The following is a 21,326-nucleotide window of genomic DNA, read 5'->3' on the forward strand; positions in this document are numbered from 1 at the left end:
GGGTGTGAAAACTGAGGCCGAATAGGCAGGCCTGTCGTGCACCTCATCCCAGGCCAGACCGGAAATGGAACTGAGAGGGAGAAGTCACCTGGGATTACCCCCGGAGGTCCCGCCCAGGACACACCGAGCACCTGGAGCCAGTAGGAAGGCGAGGCTGCGAGGAGAAGAGCCAGCTCCCAGGGCCGAGGGGAGGCTGGGCTGCGGGAGGGCTGTTCCCTCGGGAGAGAGGCCCGAGCCGGGATGGCTGCAGGCCGGGAGCACGAGGGCCGAGACCCGCAGCCCCGGCAACACCAGCCCTGACAGCGGCGGGGCTGCTGGAGCCCGTCAGGAAGAAAGCCCGTTTCGCCTCCTTTCTAACCGGAGCACAGGAGTTTCCACTCGCAGCTCCTCCCCGAGCTGTGGGAGTCATGGACGGAGGTGCCTGAGGAGGGGCTGGGTGGGGAGCACTGCGGAGACCTGGAAAAGCAGCGGCCGGGAGCGTTTGGGCAAAGGCCCGCAAACCCAAACGGCCGTGTTTCCCAGAGGAGCTGGCCGCTGCCAGCAGCCCCAGGGCAGGCAAAGGGAACCCCGCTCTGGGGACACAGCCCCCCGCAGGAGCCCTGCGGCCGCACCTGCCGTGAGCTCTCAGCTCTCGGAGGAAACAGGCAGAGCCGAGCCAGGGCTGAGCCGTCTCCAGAGCATCAGTGCCTGCGTGGGGGCGAGGCCGGCCGCCACACTGTCCCGGGAACCAGCCGGCACTGCCGCAGGGAGAACCGATGAAAACTGCAGGCTCCCAGCCGACGCCGCTGGTCGCCATGCAGGGACCCCTGTCCAGCCGAGGCCACTCGCGGAGGAGCAGCTCTGGGACAGGGACACACGCCCACCACATTCCCTGAGAGCGAACCAGCACCTCCCTGCCTAAAGCCCTTCCAGAAACAGACTTCTGAGCAATTGACAGCTAGCCCTAGCCGGTGTGGCTCAGTGGATAGAGCGTCGGCCTGCGGACTGAAGGGTCCCGGGTTCGATTCCGGTCAAGGGCATGTACCTTGGTTGCGGGCACATCCCCAGTAGGAGGTGTGCAGGAGGCAGCTGGTCGATGTTTCTCTCTCATCGATGTTTCTAACTCTCTATCCCTCTCCATTCCTCTCTGTAAAAAATCAATATATTAAAAAAAAAAAAAAGATTGACAGCTGGCTGACAGGCAGAGGCGGGGCCTGAGGAACCACGGGAAGTGCTGACCAACCCTGGGTGCCCTGCTGCTAACAAACCTGCTTCAGAGGGCAGACTGGCCTCCTGCTGGCAGCTACGGCCTGTGGAGACGGACACAGCGGTGATCAGTGGATCGCTGGGAACCTCCAGCAGGTGCTGAAAGCCAAAGGACAGGGTCTGGCAGTGGCCAGCACCTACGCACTAACAGGAAGCCCAGAATCTGCAGACAGAAGAGTGGAGAAGAGTGGGGTCCAAACTCGGCTGAAACAAATGCCACTTCACTTTTACTTTTTTCCTCTCCCTTTTTTTCTCTTTCCTTTCTTTTTTTCCCCATTCAAAATTTACCTTATCTAATCGTTTTATTGATTTACTAGAGGCCCGGTGCATGAAAATTCATGCATTGGGGGGGTTCCTCAGCCCGGCCTGCCCCTTCTCACAGTCTGGGAGCCCCGAGGGGAGCAGGCCTAAGCCACAGTGTGGCCTCCCTCTGCGGGAGGCGACGGGGCTGATCATGGGAAGGCACCGCCCCCATCGCCCTGCTGCTGCCACTGCTGGCCGCGGGCCATGGCCCTCACTTCTTAGCGCTGGCCCCGCCCCCTGCCCACTGGTGGGTGGGGGGCAATCTGGGGCCAGGTCGGCTGGGGGAGGGGCTGTGGGAGGTTGAGGCACAGCAGGTCGCACCCTGTCCAGCCTCTGTGGAGGGTGGCGTCAGGCCGGGGCCCGCGCCGTTGTCTCTGGCTGCCTCTGCAGAAGGGGCAGCACGGGGACCGGACCGCGCAGCCCCCTCCCGCTGCCTCTGTGGAAGGGGCCGAGGCGCTGGACTGACCCGCACTGCCCCCTCTCCCGCTGCCTCTGTGGAAGGGGCCGAGGCGCTGGACTGGCCCGCACTGCCCCCTCTCCCGCGGCCTCTGTGGAAGGGGCCGAGGCGCTGGACTGACCCGCACTGCCCCCTCTCCCGCTGCCTCTGTGGAAGGGGCCGAGGTGCTGGACTGGCCCGCACTGCCCCCTCTCCCGCTGCCTCTGTGGAAGGGGCCGAGGCGCTGGACTGACCCGCACTGCCCCCTCTCCCGCTGCCTCTGTGGAAGGGGCCGAGGCGCTGGACTGGCCCGCACTGCCCCCTCTCCCACGGCCTCTGTGGAAGGGGCCGAGGCGCTGGACTGACCCGCACTGCCCCCTCTCCCACGGCCTCTGTGGAAGGGGCCGAGGCGCTGGACTGGCCCGCACTGCCGCCTCTCCCGCGGCCTCTGTGGAAGGGGCCGAGGCGCTGGACTGGCCCGCACTGCCCCCTCTCCCGCGGCCTCTGTGGAAGGGGTGGTGGTGGCGGTGACCTCTCCTCTCCTGCAGCAGTGCCTCTTCCATGCCTCCGGCTCGCAGCTGCTGTGGCTTTGTCTGGACGGACGTCCGGAAGACGTCTGGTCTAATTAGCATATTACCCTTTTATTAGTATAGATTATTCTATTCTGTTGTTTCACTTATATATCTAACTTTACACTTCCCTTTTCCTACCTTTCCCCCCATTTTTCATTACTCAATTTTTTCCTCTCTCTTTTCATTTTCTACTGCTTTCTCATCTTTTTTCTTTTTCTTATTTTGGGGATATCTGCTTTTTACTCTATTTTCCCTTTCAAATTTTTTTCTTGTTTTTTTCTTTTCTCCCTCCTTTACTTTAAACCATTTTTCTTCCCCTATAGCCTTTAATTCTTTATTCTTATTTTCTTTATTTCAGGTCTGCACCTACATATTCTGTCCCCTCCTTTTCTTGTGGTTTTGTGTTTGTGCTTTTGTTTTCTCCTCGTGCTTCTCCCATCTTTTTTTCTATTATTCTTACTCTCTTTCCTCTGTCCTAATTCTCTCTTCTCTGGTGATTGCTTTTGTTGGTGCTGTAGCGGTCTTGTGTATGTTTTTGTTTTGTTTCTTCTTTTTTTAAGAAATGTGTATCCATCCACATGTATCTATATGTGTTAGTGAATTTTATTTTTTTAAATATATTTTATTGATTCTTTACTGAGAGGAAGGGAGAGGGATAGAGAGCTAGAAACATCAATGAGAGAAACATTGATCAGTTGCCTCCTGCACACCCACTCAATGGGGATGTGCCCGCAACCACGGTACGTGCCTTTGACCGGAATCGAACCTAGGACCCTTCAGTCCGCAGGCTGATGCTCTATCCACTGAGCCAAACTGGTCTGAGCTGTTTTGTTTCTTCTGATTTATGTTTTGTCGTGTTGTATTTTGTTCTGTTTGGGCAGCACTTTCACAACAGCTCTCACAATGTGGTTGTGGGTGAGCCACATAGTCAGCCAGCCTGAGAGGAGACTCCATCCATGACAGGCCTACAACATTCAAGACCCCACTACAACAGGAGAACCCAAATAACTCAAGTAGGGGGGCTTTCTAGAGCACCCAGCTCAGGAGAACTAAGACTGCGCCACTGGGCTCCACAAAGCACCTGCTACATAAAACCACCCCACAAAATCTGGGAGACATAGCAGTCTCATCTAATATACAGAAACAAAATCAAAGGGACAGCAAAAATAAGGAGGTAAAAAACAACCCCCAAATGAAAGTAAAGGAGGAATCACCAGAAGATGAACTAAATGAAATGGAAGTCAACCATTTGTCAGATAAAGAATTCAGAGTAATGGTAACAAGGGTGCTCAAACAATTCAGTGAGAACTACAAGCAACTTAATGAGTATTATACAGGTCTTAATGAGAGCTACATCAACATGAAAAAAGGTTGAAACAACGAATGAGAATAGGTTGGAAGTGAGGAATGACACAGCTGAAATAAAGAACACCTGGAAGGATTCAACAGTGGACTAGAAGAGGCTGAGGACCAGATCAGTGGATTACAAGACAAGGTAGAAAAAAACAGCCATTCAGAGCAGTGCACGGAGAGAAAAATTGAAAAGCAGGAGAGCCTAAGCTTTGGAACAACATGAAATGTCACAACATTCGCATTACGGTATACCAGAAGGAGCAGAATCTAAGAAAGGAATCGAGAACCTGTTTGAAGAAATAATGGCAGGAGAAAATGGTGGCTGAAGAGGCAGACCTGTCAGGCACCTCGTCACAGCGCCAGGCTGGAAATACCACTAAATTGGAGAACATACACCTGGAATTTCCAAGTGTGGTCCAGCTGAAGAGTGACTTATAACAAGGAAGAAAGAAGGCACTTGGAGATCTGTAGAAAGGGCGAGATCTAGCGGTGGGGAGCCCAGAGAGGAGGGTGCTGAGCTACGGGGAGAACTGTTCCGGGCACAGGAGGGCCCACACACCACCTGTGGTGGCAGTGCCGCTGACCTGACTGGCGGGGCTTCCCAACCTGAGGCGGGGTGACTGGCTGCGCCCATATCATCCAAGCAGCTACGAGAGGGAGCAGGACTGCTGGCGGCAGTCTAGACCCCGCAGACCAGAGCCGGTGGGGGGAGAGCAGCAGTTTCGATTGCCCTTTTTCTCTAAGCCAGAGCACAGGAGTCTCCATTTGCAGCTGCACACCCAGGCATTGGCGCAGGAAGGAGGTGTGGACATGAGGTGACTGAGGAGAGGCGGGGAGGGAAGCAGGGCAGGGTGACCTGGAAAAGCAGTAGCCAGGAGTCCTGCAATGGGTCGTTCATAGGCTTCCAAACCCAAAGGGCCATTTTCCCTGGGAGGAGCTACCTGCTCCCAACACCCAGAGAGCAGGTGAAGGGGAAAACCCTGCTCCCCGTGACACAGCCTGCCACACCTGCACTTTGAGCTTTACTGAGGAAACAAAGGCAGAGGCCAAGCTTACAGGTCTGAGCAGTCTCAAGGAGCCCCCAGTGATTGGATTGGAAGAGGAGCTGTCCACTCCAGTATTCTGAGAACCAGACTGATAAAAACTCCAGGGTTGCAGCTGACCTCATTGGTCTCCGTACAAGATCTGTCCAGTCGAGGGCAGAGAAACGTTTTGGGAGGAGTAGTTCTGACATAGGAAACACACCCATCATATTCCCTGAAAGCGAAACAGCACTTCCCCCACCTAAAGCCCTGCCAGAAACAGACTCTCGAGAGATGAAGACTGACAGCTGGTGGACAGACAGAAAGAGCAGACTGGCCCTGCCTGCTTGCAGCCAAGGCCTGTGGAGACAGACACAAGCAGTGGACTGGTGGATTGCTTGGAGCTTCAAGCAGGGAGCCAACAGGCAAAAGACAGGGCCTGACAGTGGTTAGCACCTAAGTCCTCACAGGAAGCCCAGAACCTGCACACGGAACAGAAGAGAGGGGTCCTCAGCCAGCTCCCCGGGCACTAAACTCGGCTGAAGTGAATGAGACTTCACTGTATTTTTTATTTACTTTATCTATCTTATTTTTTGCACCCCTTTCTTCTTCTCTTGTTTTACTCCCATTTTTCTTATTATTTTTAACACTTTTTAAAATATTCTTTACCTATCTGCTATATTGATTTGCTATTATTCTAGTCTCTACTGTTGTGTTCATCTATCTAATTTCCTCTTCCTTTCTCTTTTCATTTAACTACTCAATTTTTAAATTTTTTCTCTTTCTTTTCTTCTTCTAATTTCTTAATTTGTTTCATATCCTAAATTTAGGTCTATCTGCTCTATTCTCCTATCTAAATTTTTTCCTTGTCTTCTCATTCCTGCCCCGCCCCCCTCCCCCCCTTTATTCTAAACCATGGTCCTTCCCCTATTCCTCTAATTCTTTAATATATTTTTTATTTAAGCTCTATATCTACAGATTCTGCCCCCACCCACCTTTTCTGGGTGTTTTTTGTTTGTGCTTTTTGCTTTATTTGTTTTTCTTTTGTTGTGTTCCTCCACATATTTTTTCTTTTTGTTCCATCATTCTTGCTCTCTTTTCTCTTTCTTAGTTCTCTTTTCTCTGGTGGTCATGGGGCTATAGGGTCTTGTATATATTCTTGTTCTCTTCCTTCTGTGTTGTGTCTTGTCTTGTTGTATTTTGTGCTGTTCAGACAGCATCTCCTCAACGGCTGGCACGACATGGTAGGAAATGAGACACATAATCAGACACCCTGAGAGGAGACTCCATCCACAAACAGACAATAACATTCAAGACACAACCACAACAGGGCAACCCAAATATCTTGAGTGGGGAGGGGAGCCCAGCTCAGGAGGCCAGGAGACTGAGATACTGCACCACCGGTCCCCAAAAACATTTGACCAACACCAAACATCTGGGTGGCATAGCAGCTTGATCTAATACATAGAAACAAATACAAAGGAACAGCAAAAATGGAGAGACAAAGAAACAACTTGTAAATGAAAGAAGGAAGAATCACCAGAATTTAATGGGTCAAAGAAAGAATTCAGAATAATGGTTATAAGGATGCACAAACAGCTGAATGAGAAATACAAGCAGCTCAATGAGAATTATAAGGAGCTGAATGAGAAATACACCAACATGAAAAGAATCAAGAGAAAATGAAGAATGCAGGCAATAAAGACCATGATGGAAGGTTTCAACAGTAGACTAGAAGAAGTTCAGGACCGAATTAGCAAGTTAGAAGACAAGGTAGAAAAAGACACCAAGCAGAGCAGCAACTAAAAAAAAAAAATGTTTAAAGCCAGAGAATTTAAAGGAGCTTTGGTACAACACAAATCAAAACAACATCTTCACCAAAGGGGTGCCAGAAGGAGAGGAAGCTGAGCAAGAAATAGGAAACCTGTCTAAAGAAATAATGACAGAAAACTTCCCTAACTTTGTGAAGAAAAAGTCACACAAGTCCAGGAAGTACAGAGTCCCAATCAAGATGAACCCAAAAAGACTTACTCTAAGACATATCATATAGGGTTAGGGTTAGGGTTAGGGTTGGGGTAGGGGTTAGGGGTTAAGGGTTAGGGTTAGGAAAAAAAAAAGACATATCATAATTAAACTGGCAAATGTAAAAGACAAAGAAAGACTATTAAAGGCTACAAGAGAGAGACAGAAAACCACCTACAAGGGATCTCCCATTAGATTATCAACTAATTTCTCAACAGAAACACATCAGGCCAGAAGAGAATGGCATGAAGTTACAAAGTGATGAAAAGCAAGGGACTGAATCCAAGAATACTCTATTTAGCAAGGCTATCATTCAAAATTGACGGTGAAATCAGGAGTTTTGCAGACCAAAAAAAAAAAAAAAAAAAGACTAAGGGAGCTCCATGGTTTGGCTCAGTGGATAGAGGGTCCCAGGTTCAATTCCAGTCAAGGGCATGTACCTTGGTTGCGGGCACATCCCCAGGAGGGGGTGTGCAGGAGGCAGCTCATCGATGTTTCCCTTCCTCTCTGTAAAAAGTCAATAAAATATATTTAAAAAAAAACCATCATGGAAACAAATAAAAATGAACACACAACAATCCAAAATCTATGGAACACAGTGAAAACAGTACTGAGAGGGAAGTTCATAACACTACAGGCCTACCTCAAGAAACAAAACAAAAAAACAAGAAAAACTGGTAATAAGTTATCTAACATAACAACTTAAAGAATTAGAAAAAAAACAATAAGAAAAGCCCAGAATAAGTAGAAGGAAGGATATAATAAAGATCAGAGTGGAAATAAATGACATAGAGATAAAACCCCCCCACAAAAGATCAATTAAACCAAGAACTGGTTCTTCAAAAAGGATAAACAAGATTGATGAATCTCTAGCCAGACTCATAAGGAAACAAAGAGAGAGGACCCAAATAAACAAAATCAGAAGCGAAAAAGGTGAAGTAACAAGTGACCCCACAGAAATATAAAGGATCATAAAAACAACAACACTAAGAACAACTTCTATTTCAACAAATGGGACAAATTGGACATATTCCTAGAAAAATACAACCTTCCAAAACTCAGACAAAGAAAGAGAACAACAGGCCAATATCCCTGATGAACACAGATGCTAAAGTTCACAAAAAAATTTTAGCAAATCGAACACAAAATATATTATAAAGATCATACACCACGACCAAGTGTGCCAGAAGCTAATTCCAGCAGGTCATAAATTCAAGAAGTTCATCAAAAGGTTGGTGGACCTTGAGCCTTCAGCAATATGGAAAATACATATTATTGCCTGTTGGAAATGGCTGAGGGCATTTCCCCAAACCTGAAAAGGATGCATAAATGATTGCTTGCTGCCAGACAGCTGAGAGCATTTCAATCTACATGTTATTGCCTCCTGCTGGCCAAACACCTGAACAGCCAAATGCAGTTCCCCCAATTTGACAATGGATTCTGTATACTAAACCTTAGCCTTTGATGTGTATATCTACCTTGCCTTAGGACAATCCTATCTAATAAAAGAGTAATATGCAAATTACCATATTACTCCGCTACACCCACAAGCCACGCCCACCAGCCAATCAAGAGTGATATGCAAATTATCCCAACCAAGATGGCGGTTTACTTGCATATCCAGGCGCAGAGGGAAGACTGAAGACAGTGGAGAAGGAAGCCAAGCACTGCAGAAGGGAACAAAGCTGCAGAGAAGTAAGCAAGCGAGGCGGCGGAGAAAAGAGGGAAGCAGGCGGGGCCAGGGGAGAAGGAAGTGAGCGAGGCACCGGAGACGGGAGGGAGGGAGCGAGGCAGCAGAGACTGGAGGGAGGGAGTGAGGCAGCGGAGACTGGAGGGAGGGAGCGAGGCAGTGGAGATGGGAGGGAGCGAGGCAGATGAGACGGGAGGGAGCGAGGCAGAGGAGATGGGAGGGAGCGAGGCAGATGAGACGGGAGGGAGCGAGGCAGATGAGATGGGAGGGAGCGAGGCAGAGGAGACGGGAGGGAGGGAGCGAGGCAGCAGAGACGGGTGGGAGCGAGGCAGAGGAGACGGGTGGGAGTGAGGCAGAGGAGACGGGTGGGTGGGAGCGAGGCAGAGGAGACGGGAGGGAGGGAGCGAGGCAGCGGAGACAGGTGGGAGCGAGGCAGAGGAGACGGGAGGGAGGGAGCGAGGCAGAGGAGACGGGAGGGAGGGAGCGAGGCAGCAGAGACAGGTGGGAGCGAGGCAGAGGAGACGGGTGGGAGCGAGGCAGAGGAGACGGGTGGGAGCGAGGCAGAGGAGACGGGAGGGAGGGAGCGAGGCAGCAGAGACAGGTGGGAGCGAGGCAGAGGAGACGGGTGGGAGCGAGGCAGCGGAGACGGGTGGGAGCGAGGCAGCGGAGATGGGAGGGAGCTTCGCTCAGGCTGCAGGAAGCCCTATTCTTGCAGGAATATTCCTGCAATGGGCCGCTAGTTTGTGTTAAAAAGCAAGAGGTCTAGAGAGACAGGAGAACTTGGTTTCTTTAGCTAAGTTTTCTTTGGCTCCCCAAAATGCCTTCCAAAATTATGTTTAGTCTCTGGACTCTTTATTAATTTACATACAGCGCCTTCTTCAGATTCCTGAACCCTTCTAGATGCTGGATTAAGACCCCGGCATCACAAGTGGGATTTATTCCAGGAATGCAAATCTGGTACAATATTCATGAATCAATAAACATAATAGAGCACATAAACATATTGCAAGACAAAAATCACATGATCATATCAATAGATGCAGAAAATGCATTCGACAAAATCCAACATGCTTTTTTGATAAAAACTCTCAGAAAAGGGGGAATAGAAGGTTCATACCTCAACATAATAAAAACCATATACTACAGCCAACATCACTCCCACTAAATGGGCAAAAACGAAAACCATTTCCCCTAAGAACAAGAACAAAACAGGGATGCCCTCTTTCAGTACTCTTATTCAACACTAGAGGCCCAGCGCATGAAGTTGTGTGGGTAGGGTCCCTAGGCATAGCCTGTGATCAGGACCATCTTCTGCCTGTTCGCCAGTCCCCAGGCCTCCGCTGCCGGGGTGGGTAGGTCGCGGGTGCGCCCCACAGCTTCCGTCAGCGCTGCAAGCCCCAGCAGCAGCGGTGCCGCCTCCGTGAACGGCCCCAAGCAGGCAGCGTGTTCCATCAGCGGCTGGCCTGGCGCACGGGCATGGAGGTGAAGTCGGTGCTTTCCCGCCGGCCTGAGCCCCGGAACAGCCAGGGATGAGCTGGGGATCCCAACGGCCTGACAGCCAGCCTGGTCCTTTCGCCACCCACCCCGGCTCCCCTGTTCATCATCGCTGATCCATCGAAGCCTGCGGGCTGCGGGGAGGGACCAAGAGGTCAGCCGTTCTGCCCACTTGCCAGTCCCCAGTCCCTCCCTGCCACCCTGCCTGCTGCTGCTCACGGGCCACGGGACTGAGAGGTGGTCAATGCACCTCGTGGCAACTGGTTGTTCCACTTATGGTCCCTGGCCTTTTATTATATAGGATAGTACTGCAAGTCCTAGCGATAGCGATCAAACATAAGAAGAAATAGAAGGTATCCAAATTGGAAGGAGAAAGAAAAACTCATTATTCACATGATACTATACACAGACAACCCTAAAGACTCCATAAAACCTACCAGATTTAATAAATGAATTCAGAACCTATGAATACAAAATTAACACCCCAAAATCCATGGCATTTTTATGCACCAATAATGAACTCTCAGAGAGAGAAACTAAGATGAACAATCTTATATGTATACCATTTCAACAAAAAAATAAGATATGTGGAAATAAACAAGGTGGTAAAGGACCAGTACTAGGAAAACAATAGGACATTGAAAAAAGGAAATAGAGGAAGATACAAACAAGTGGAAGCAAATACTGTGTTCATGGATTGGAAGAATTAGTATCATTAAAATGTCCATACTACCAAAGCAATATTACAGATTCAATGCAATCTCTATTAAAATACCAATGGCATGTTTCACATATCTAGAAAAAGTATTCCAAAAATTTATATGAAACCAAAAAAGACCCCATATAGTCATAGCAATTTTGAGAAAGAAGAACAAAGTTGGAGGGTCACAATATTGGATATCAAACTATATTACAAAGCCATTGTAATCAAAACAGTATTGGCACAAGAACTGGCATGTAGATCAATGGAACAGAAAAGAGACCTCAGAAATGAACCAAGATGAATATCAATTAGTATTTGACAACGGAGTCAAGAGAATACAATGGAGTAAAGATAATCTTTTGGATAAATGGTGTTAGGAAAATTGGTCAGACACATGCAAAAAAAAAGTGAAACTAGATCACCAACTTACACCATACACAAGAATAAACTCAAAATGAATAAACGACTTAAATGTGTCACAAAACCTTAAAAAGCTAAGACATCTCACGTAGCGGTATTTTCACTGATATATCTCCTATGACTAGAGAAACAAAAGAAAAAATAAACAAATGGGACCACAGCAAACTACAAAGCTTCTACACAGGAAAGCAAACCACCAACAAAATTAAAAGGGAACTTAATTATGGGAGAACAGATTTGCCAATGATACATATGATAAGGGGTTAATTTCCAGAATATACAAAGAACTCACACAACTCAACACCAGGAAGACAAACAATGCAATTAAAATTGGGCAAAAGATCTGAATAGACACTTTTTCAAAGACAACATACAGATGGCCAATAGAATTATGAAAAGATGCTCAAAGTTACTAAACATCAGAGAGATGTAAATTAAAACTACAATAATATATCACCCCACACCTGCCAGAATGGCTATCATCAATAAATTAACAAGCCACAGTGCTGGTGAGGATGTGGAGAAAAGGTAGCCTTAGTATACTGTTGATGGGAATGGAGACTGGTGCAACCACTATGGAAAAAAGTATGGAGTTTACTAAAAAAATTAAAAATGGAACTGCCTGTTGACATAGCAATCCCACTTCTATGAATATATCCTAAAAATCCCAAAACACAATCAGAAAGAATATGCAACCTTATGTTCATAGAAGCATTAATTACAATAGCTAAGATCTAGAAACAGCCCAAGTGCCCATCTATATCTATATCTATCTATATATGAAAGGCTAATGTGCAAAGTGTCCCCTTGGGAGTTCGACCGAGAGTTCGATCGCTTGCTATGACATTCCCTGACCACCAAGGAAGGTCCTGGCCTGCCCTGATGGCTGGCCAGGCCTAGGAACCCTACCTATGCATGAATTTCATGCACCGGGCTTGTAGTCAGTAGATAAATGGGTAAGAAAGCTGTGGTACATTTACACAATGGAATACTATGCGAATGTACAAAAGGAGCTCTTACCCTTAATGACAGCATGGATGGACCTGGAGAATATTATGCTAAGTGAAATAAGCCAGTTAGAAAAAGAAAAATACCATACAATCTCACTAATATGTGGAATTTAACGAACAAAGTAAACTGATGAATAATATATATCCAGTGGCATGGAAACATGGAACAGAATGACTCAAGAGTAGGAGGAGGTAGAAAGGAAGAGATAACTAAAAAACATCCTATTTAATAAAAGAGTAATATGCAAATTGACCACCACTCCAAGACACAAGATGGCCGCCCCCATGAGGTCAAAGATGGCTGCCCCCATGTGGACACAAGATCGCCTGCAGGGGAGGGCAGTTGGGTGTGACCAGGCTGGCAAAGGAGGGCAGTTGGGGGAGACCAGGCCAGCAAGGGGAAGGCAGTTATGGGTGATCAGGCCAGCAGGGGAGGACAGTTAGGGGCGACCAGACTGGCAGGGAGGGGCAGTTATGGGTGATCAGGCCAGCAGCATATGGCAGTTAGGGGCAATCGGGCTGGCTGGGGAGAAGTTAGGCGTTGATCAGGATGGCAGGGGAGTGGTTTGGGGTGATCAGGCTGGCAGGCAGAAGCAATTAGGGGCAATCAGGCAAAGGCAGGAGAGCGGTTGGAAGCCAGCAGTCCTGGATTGTGATTGGGCCTAAACGGGCAGTCAGACATCCCTCAAGGCGTCCCAGATTGGAGAGGGTGCAGGCTGGGCTGAGGGACACCCCCCGTCCCATGCATGAATTTCGTGCACTGGGCCTCTAGTGTTAGAATATGCAAATATGCATAGCCCATGGACATAGACAACAGTGTGGGGAAGGCCTGGGAATGGGGGACATCTGTAACATTGACCCCAATAAATATTAAAAAACATTTTTACTGAGAAGATAAAATAGAAACTGGAGGAATATGTTTGTCAATCATTATTCTGATGAAGAACTTGTATGAGGAATATATAAGTAACTGATGACTCAATAAGAAGAAAAATACCATTCCAAAGAATGGACTCATTCAAAGATGTAAAGGATACCAGGATTTTCAAAATGTACTTTGATGCATAATTTTCTGGCAAGGACATCAGAATTATCAGATTATATAGGAAGACTCTAGAATTCTGTGCCAAAAAACTTCACTTGAGCCTAAGGTGCTAACTAATAGGACATGTTTTTATAGATAAAAATATAAATTTGAGACACTGCAAGAAGAATCCTTTGGCAACTTAGCCAGACAGTATCACCTTCCATGTGGCCTGCAGGAAAAGCCTAGAATGCAGATGTATTCTCATCTGTACGGAGTGAATTCCTAAGCTGGATTGTACAGCGTACTGCCAGAAATGAAATTCTCAAATTGGACTGAATCATTCTCAGAAGTGGAAATATCACTGATCTGGAAGGTTTCGTGTGTATTTGGTTTTTTAATGCAGAACTTCTTTGATTAAACACAGAAATGTATAGGGTGGTCAGTCTTCACATTTTCGATCATGTATACACTTCATGATTTCAACTCAAGATCTCACTGATCTGCGTGTTTGGCCTTTTCTTTTGTGAGCTCATTTTAATGTAGGGTCACTGAACTTTCTAGAACGCCCCTCACAACTTCCCCCAAATCGTGGAAATATTATGAGGTGTGTGTGTGTGTGTGTGTGTGTGTGTGTGTGTTGGTGTCCACAGGGGCGCACAGAGAACTTGGGTGCCCCTTTCAGGTTGCTCTCTTGTTTTTTTTCCTCTTCAGAGCAGTCCTATGGTGGACAGGATGGGTGATACTAACATTTTGTATTGAAAACACCTAAGCCTAAAAGAGCTATATAATTTATTTTTTTGGAATAAAGAAACTTTAGAATATTCAGTTATTTTGAATCACAATGGTAAATCTCTGTGATGCGTATATAGTGTGGGTGGGGGACAGCTAAAATTTCTTAGACTGACAGGCTCAGTAAATCTGACTGTAAATTTTAATTTAGCTGTAGACTGGCCAAAAGAAAGAAATAACATTATGATAAAGGAAAGTCAGGAACAGAGAAAACAGGAAACAATGAAAAGTTTTTAAATTCAAGGTCTAGTATCTAAGGATATGACGACAAGCTTTTCATTCATGTATTCAAAATGTCTTGGTTGTCTAAAAAAATATTTTTTGAGTATGTAGGCTTCTCATTTTGCTGTTGCCCAGATTGGTATTTAAGGATATGGATTAAAAACGTGGTCTGTACTTAAAAAAAAAAAAATCCCATTTAAAAATAGATGAAAGACTTGAATGGACATCATAGAAGACATTATCAGTGGCTAAAAAATACATGAAAGAAACACCCAACATCATCAGTCATTAGGGAAACATAAATCAAAACCACAATGAGATACTCTCTAGGACAGTGGTTCTCAACCTTCCTAACGCCGCGACCCTTTAATACAGTTCCTCACGTTGTGGTGACCCCCAACCATAAAATTATTTTTGTTGCTATTTCATAACTGTAATCTTGCTACTGTTATGAATCGTAATGTAAATATCTGTGTTTTCTGATGGTCTTAGGCGACCCTGCTAGCGGTTCTCAACCTGTGAGTCTCGACCCACAGGTTGAGAACCGCTGCTGTAGAGCCTAATCCAAATATCACTCACAGGTGAAGAAAAATGTGGCATATTCAGAAAATGCCACACTATTCAGCTTTTAAAAGAAATAGAATATGGCTAAACCTCAAAAACATCATGAAAATAAGCAGACACAAGAACTGTATGTGATCTCATTTATGAAATGTCCAGAAAGGCAAATTCATAAACACAGCAAGCACATCAGTAGTTGTCTCGTGTTGCCATGGAAGCACGCACTGACTTCACATGGGCCTGAGGGAAACTTTTGGGTAACAGAAAACGTTCTAAAACTGAACTGCTGCTGTATAACTACATATTTACTGAAAATCGGTAACCTGTATATTCACAATGGATGGATTTTATGGCATGTACTGGTAAGTTATTGCTATACTACCACAGATGTGTCAAAGGTGCCAAAGTAAGGGAGAAAGGGAACCAATTCTGCCTGTGTAACGGGGGCAGAGAGGGACAGTGGGGCAGAAAGGATCACACAGATTTATTTATTCAACAAATATTGATTATCTTCTTTGTTCCAGGTGCCTAAAATTAATATGAAAGGGTGGGGTGGCTCACCAGGAGAGGAGGGGAAGGGCGCTGCAGCGCGGCACCCAGGATGTGCCCCTGCAGGGAGCCCGACTGCTGGGCACACAGAAGGATGACCGGGGATGACCATGAAAAGGTCAGGGTAAAAAATCACAAGTGACACTCACTGTTTCATTTAATTATTTGCAAAACATAGGTATTCTCATTGGTATAGATGAAACTGAAGTTATGTAAAGCATTTGCCTTCCCAAAATGAGTCCTGTAACAGTATCTATTGATTGTGGTGGTTATGGGAGTAACAGTGCCTGGCATGTAATAAGTGCTGTAAAAACATTTGCGTTATTTTTATTATTACTATTATGGTGTCATAGGGTCTGTTTATTAAATTTTACAGGCTACCAGAAAGCTATCCAAAATGAATCAAGAAATATAAAAAAGATGTGCCTTCTGCTTTTGCAGGAACAATATATGGGGTGTGCCGCTCACCCTCACGGCATGGACTCAGAAACTGCAGCTCTCTTTTCCAGCAATGCCTTCATAGCCCTTCCTTAAAATGTCTAAAGCCCTCTTTCTTAGGACACCAATTCCACACCTTTGTGCAGACAAAGGGGAAGCCTATCAGTATCAATAGAGGGTACTGCCCTAGCTGGTTTGGCTCAGTACATAGTGTCGGCCTGGGGACTGAAGGGTCACGGTTCGATTCCGGTCAAGGGCACATGTCTCGGTTGTGGGCTCAATCCCCAGTAGGGGTCATGCAGGAGGCAGCCAATCCATGATTCTCTCTCATCATTGATGTTTCTATATCTCTTTCCCTTCCTCTCTGAAATCAATAAAAAATATATTAAAAACAATAATAACAGAGGTTACCACGAAGATTAAACAAAGGTCTGCAGGACTGGCTTTCGACTGGCTCCTGAGAGAGAACCCGAGCCCTCGGACTATCCTGTGGAGAAGAGGGTTTTTGTATGCTAGAGGCTTTCGGCCATACACCAGACCATGTATGCTAACAATGGGAGTTATGGAACATGCCTGTTTTCCTATGCCAGAGGTCTCAGTTTGACTGCTGTGGGGCTGGAGATTGAGTTGCTAAGATCAGCCTCATGGGTACTGCACATCCATGCAACAAGTCACCCCAATATAAACCCTGGACACCAAGGCTCAGGTGAGCTTCCCTGGTTTGCACACTTTGCATGTGTTGTCACACAGCCACTGGGTGGATTAACCTTTTGCACTCGGATGTCGAGTGTGACTCGACACGGTTAGCATTAGAATAAAGGAATCGAGAAAAAAGCAAGCGAGTGCAAAGGGTTAAGGGCATTCCCACTTAACTCACTGGAAAGGAGTATGTTCGAGTTTGTGCTGGTATCTCCTGGGCCTCACCTTCGGCATCTTTCCCTTTGCTCATCGCTGACTGGATCCTTTCACTGTAACAAACCGTAACCATGAGGAGAGCAGCTATTTTTAGTTTTGTGAATTTCTCTAGAGCATCATCAAGCCTAAAGGTGATCTTGGGGACCCATGACCGAAAGTGCTCACAACAGCACCTGGCATCTAATGAGCATTCTACAGGGAGTTCCTATTGCCAAGTGCTGAGAAGCCATTTAAAAGACCTGAGATAGCTAGACAGTGCTATTACTTATGTCAATTTCTTATCTCAATTTTCTTTTCATTTTCTAAAAAATATATTTTTATTGATTTCAGAGAGGAAGGGAGATGGAGAGATAGAAACATCAATGATGAGAGAGAATCATTGATTGGCTGCCTCCTGCACATCCCCTACTAGGGGGGATCGAGCCCACAACCCAGGCATGTGCCCCTGGCTGGAATCGAACCTGGGACCCTTTAGTCCGCAGGCTGACGCTCTATCCACTGAGCCAAACCGGCCAGGGCTCTTATCTCAATTTTCACAGCAGACTGGGGCTGAGATGATTCAACAAGCACATGCTGAAGTTCTTTCATTTCGAGCCTGAATCACACTGGGCTTCATGGCAATACTTATGTCAGTTTCCAGCGTATTCTGCTTTAGCCCGTGAACAATACTAAGAGAATTAATGTTTAATTAACAGAAAGTAGTTGACAATAATCAGATTGGAAATAGCAAAATACACAACAGAGCTCTCACAATACAACGCCTACCTTTATTTCCTGTATGTTCGGGAGCGATGCATTTAGAAATTCCTCAGTTAATCTCTTCCAACTGGCAGCTTTACCGAGATCAGAATGAATGATGAATTTTTCATAAATTCTAAAACATATTTAAAAAATGTACTGATAGAAAGTTAAATTAACAAAAAAATCTATAAAAATACACATATTTTGAATATGTACATACACACACACACATATAAACTGACTTACCCTTCTACTGTCTTTTCTACTTTGTGACTGTTGACATCCAAGAAACGATGAAATCTAAGACAAAAGGCAATTCTTACATCAATCTTGTCATCTAGCTCAGCAGACCAGTATCACTGCCCTCCATGTCTCCGAACACCCTACACTCAGCCATGCTCAGAGCGCACCTCTCGCTCTTTCACCCCGTCATCCAGGCAAACCACCACGCATCTCAGGGAGTACTCAAAGGGCCTTTCAGGACGCAGGCCATCCCAAGCCACCCCCACCTGTCCTCTGGACCCTCTGTCTTTCCATAATGGCCTGTATTTAAGCCCAGCATAGCACATCCTATATTGTTCCTAATTTTTTTATTATGGCATAATGAAGCCCAGTGAAGAGTCAGGATCCCCTCTCTTAAATCATAAAATGAAATACAAAGGAAACCAAGTATACTGAAATACAGTTGTGAAGTATTTTTAAGTTTGTGATAAGTAAGAAACATTCCTTTTTAAAGCATTAACCTTTTGCACTTGGATGTCGAGTGTGACTCAACACGGTTAGCTTTGAGATTAAAATTACTCTTTGAATGTATCAATAATTTGAAATATAAAAAAATCCAAATAAATAAGTTTGTATGAAAAGAAACTCCAGTTTTTTATTCTACTGCCGCGCTTTGTAAAATCTGGGGTATTTAAAAAATTAAATCCCGAGTAGAATAAAGGAATCGAGAAAAAAGCAAGTAAGTGCAAAGGGTTAAGATCTAGCAGTGGGTCTATAACTACCATTAAAGTGAGACATAAACAATATTAGAAATATCTGCAACTATAATATGACTAGAGGCCTGGTGCACGAAATTCGTGAACAGGGTGTGTGTGTGTGTGTGTGTGTGTGTGTGTGTGTGTGTGTGTATCCCACAGTCCAGCCTGCACCCTCTCCAATCTGGGACATGCCTCTCACAATCCAGGACTGCTGGCTCCCAACTGCTCGCCTGCCTGCCTTCCTGATTGCCCCTAACCACTTCTGCCTGCCAGCCTGCTCACCCCCTAACCACTCCCATGCCAGCCTGATTGATGCCTAACTGCTCCCCTGCCAGCCTGTTTGCCCCTAACTGCCCTCCCATGCAGGCCTGGTCACCCCTAACTGCTCTCCCCAGCAGGCCTGGGTTCCCCCCAACTGCCCTTCCCTGCAGACCCGGTCACCCCCAACTTCCCTCCTCTGCCAGGGAGATCACTTCGGAAACTTCATAAATACTTAATCACTACTAGTATGCTGTACACTTGAAACTAATAAAATAATATTGAATGTCACCTGTAATTGAAAAATAAAAATAAGTTGGGGGAGGAAGAAGAGGGTATAGGGGAAATAAACGGTGATGGAAGGAGACTTGACTTGGGGTGGTGTAGTATAGAATTGTACACCTGAAACCTACATTATTTTATTAACTAACTAGAGGGCCAGTGCATGATTGAATCATGCACGTGTAGGGTCCCCTACACGCTTTCACTTTTCGCGGTGGAGCTGGGTGCCTGTCCGCTGGTGCACCAGGCCTTTCAGAAGCCTCCAGCTGAGGCTTCTGAAAGGCCTGGTGCACCAGCGGACAGGCACCCAGCTCCCCCACTTTTGATGGTCCGCGGCCGCTGAGGGGGGCTACCCTGCTGTTGAGAGGTGCAGGGGGCGGGAGTCCCACCCCCTGCGCCTCTCAATGGCCACTGAGGGGGGCTGCCGCAGACACCTGGCTACCCTGCCATTGAGAGGTGCAGCTGGGTGTCTGCGGCAGGCCCCATCAGCGGCGCCTCTCAACAGCAGGGCAGCCCCCCTCAGTGGCAGCCGATCCATGCCTCTCAAAGGCTGGATAGGCCACCCCGAGTCCTGCCCCCCAGCCTCCCGCCACCCAATCGTGGGCGTAGCGGAGTGATGGTAATTTACATGTTACTCTATTATTAGATAGGATGTCACCCCAATATGCTCAATAAAAAATAAGAAAAAGAAAATCAAAAAATAGTTCATTCAATCTGTAGAAAAAAACATTCTGTTAAGTTACATTTAAGAACTGAGTTTATTATTTTAGAAACTTGGCGGGCTTCTACCTCGTCTATTCTCATTGTAAATCAAGTAGGAACTTCATGTATGATCATTAAGGTTGAAACTCAAGATCACTGATTTTGAAAAACTGTTTGGTATTCAAGATTTCTATTGAAATTAATCTGGTATATTAACACTGACATTCTTTTAGTAATAAAATTCCATCACAGATAATAATCCTAACAGTATTGTCTAATTTACATCTTCCATAAAGGACACTAGGAGCTCTGACTTCATTTAAGTGTTTAAACTAGATAAATCCGGAAGCTGTGCTAGTGCATCAGGGGACGCAGTGCCTACGGCAGGAACCGTTCTGCTGCCGCCGGCGAGGAGCGAACACCGCACAGCCCGCGCCCGGCCCGCGCCCCGCGCCCCTCACCTGAAGTTGGACCAGGCGAAGTGCAGGCAGAGCTGGAAGTTGGGGTCCGCATCGTCCCGGAGGCCCGCCACGTGGCGCACGAGCTCCCGCACGTCGCGCTCCAGATGCGGGTTCAGCCGGCGCCAGGACGGCTCTGGCCGCGCCATGTTTCTCCGCTCCCGGGCGCCAAGTACCCTCGGGGGGTCGCACTCGCTCTCGCGAGATTTCTCTCCGTCACCGCGCTCCGCTTTAGAGGCTGCTCTCGCGAGAGTTAGAGTCCCACTGCGTTTTGTGTGGGAAAGGCTGAGGTTGCTCTCGCGATAGCCGGGCGGATCCTGGCTGGCGGCCGAGCCTGCCTTTTCCAATCTCCCCGCCTAAGTTTGGGAGCGTCCCTGGAGAGGTAGCGGTTTGTTCATCAGATTCATTCCGGGCCCTGCGTGACCGGGGCTGGTTTAAGTGCTGGTGCTTGGGAGCAGCCGGTTGGCTGTCAGTGCACTCCCCCTGCCCCGGCGCCTCGGAGTGCGGCTGTGAGGTGGCCACCGGATGTGAAGCACGGCCTCGGGACCCCTGTGACAGCCTGTCCGACGACACTGCGGAGTGAAAGGCTGCTGCACGCGGGTGCCCTCCGAGCTGCTCCGCGGGGCCTCCGCGGGATCCGGCAGCGGCGGCGGCCTGGCCGAGCGCTGCGCCTCCTGGTGGCCGGGGAAGGACTTAGTCACCCCGGCCCAAAGCTGTCTTTGCTGTTCTAATTAAAACGGTACCTTTACATTTTGTTAATTATTGCTCACAAGCATTCTGAAACCTATGACATAGACCTTCATTTTTTCCTTTAGGGAGCTCGGTTTTCGTGTGGTTTATTGCACTGCATTCCTGTGGTGATGTGACAAGAAAAATCCCGAGACAGTCTAGCCACGCTGGGCTAACTCGAAGGCTAGCGGGCCAAATAGACAAGGTTTAAGTTTATGTGGGCTGCAAAAAAACAAAAGCTCCAATGTTCATAGAAACATAGGTTTAATACAAAAAGTATACTGTAAAAACAAAAAGGACAAGAGCAATGATAAAATTAATGTTTTCTTCCTGACACTTGGCGTGTCTTCTCTGCGACTGTCTTTCCTACTTGGGCGGAAATCTTGTTCGCAGAGATCCCCTTCC

At 47.0% G+C, this 21,326-nt stretch overlaps 1 protein-coding gene across 7 annotated transcripts in view; it reads right to left on the reverse strand.

The window, feature by feature from the left end:
- The window catches only part of TUBGCP5 (tubulin gamma complex component 5), a 105,911-nt gene extending 85,557 nt beyond the window's left edge, over positions 1-20,354 (reverse strand). For 2 of the 7 annotated variants that reach the window (XM_079790391.1, XM_079790397.1), the window contains exons 1-3: positions 20,196-20,354; positions 17,759-17,812; positions 17,537-17,645 (exon numbers count right to left, since the gene is read on the reverse strand). In XM_079790391.1, coding sequence (XP_079646517.1) covers positions 17,537-17,645; positions 17,759-17,812; positions 20,196-20,341 — 309 coding nt within the window. In that variant the 5' untranslated portion in view covers positions 20,342-20,354. Of the gene's footprint in view, positions 1-1,247; positions 1,409-5,926; positions 6,163-7,393; positions 7,412-17,536; positions 17,647-17,758; positions 17,813-20,195 lie in introns of those variants that run through there. The other 5 variants (XM_079790392.1, XM_079790394.1, XM_079790393.1 and 2 more) reach the window with 5 other exon arrangements.
- Between the last annotated feature and the right edge of the window lie 972 nt (positions 20,355-21,326).

This window comes from Cnephaeus nilssonii (assembly GCF_951640355.1).
Source record: "Cnephaeus nilssonii genome assembly, chromosome: 14".
NCBI classification, from domain to species: domain Eukaryota; kingdom Metazoa; phylum Chordata; class Mammalia; order Chiroptera; family Vespertilionidae; genus Cnephaeus; species Cnephaeus nilssonii.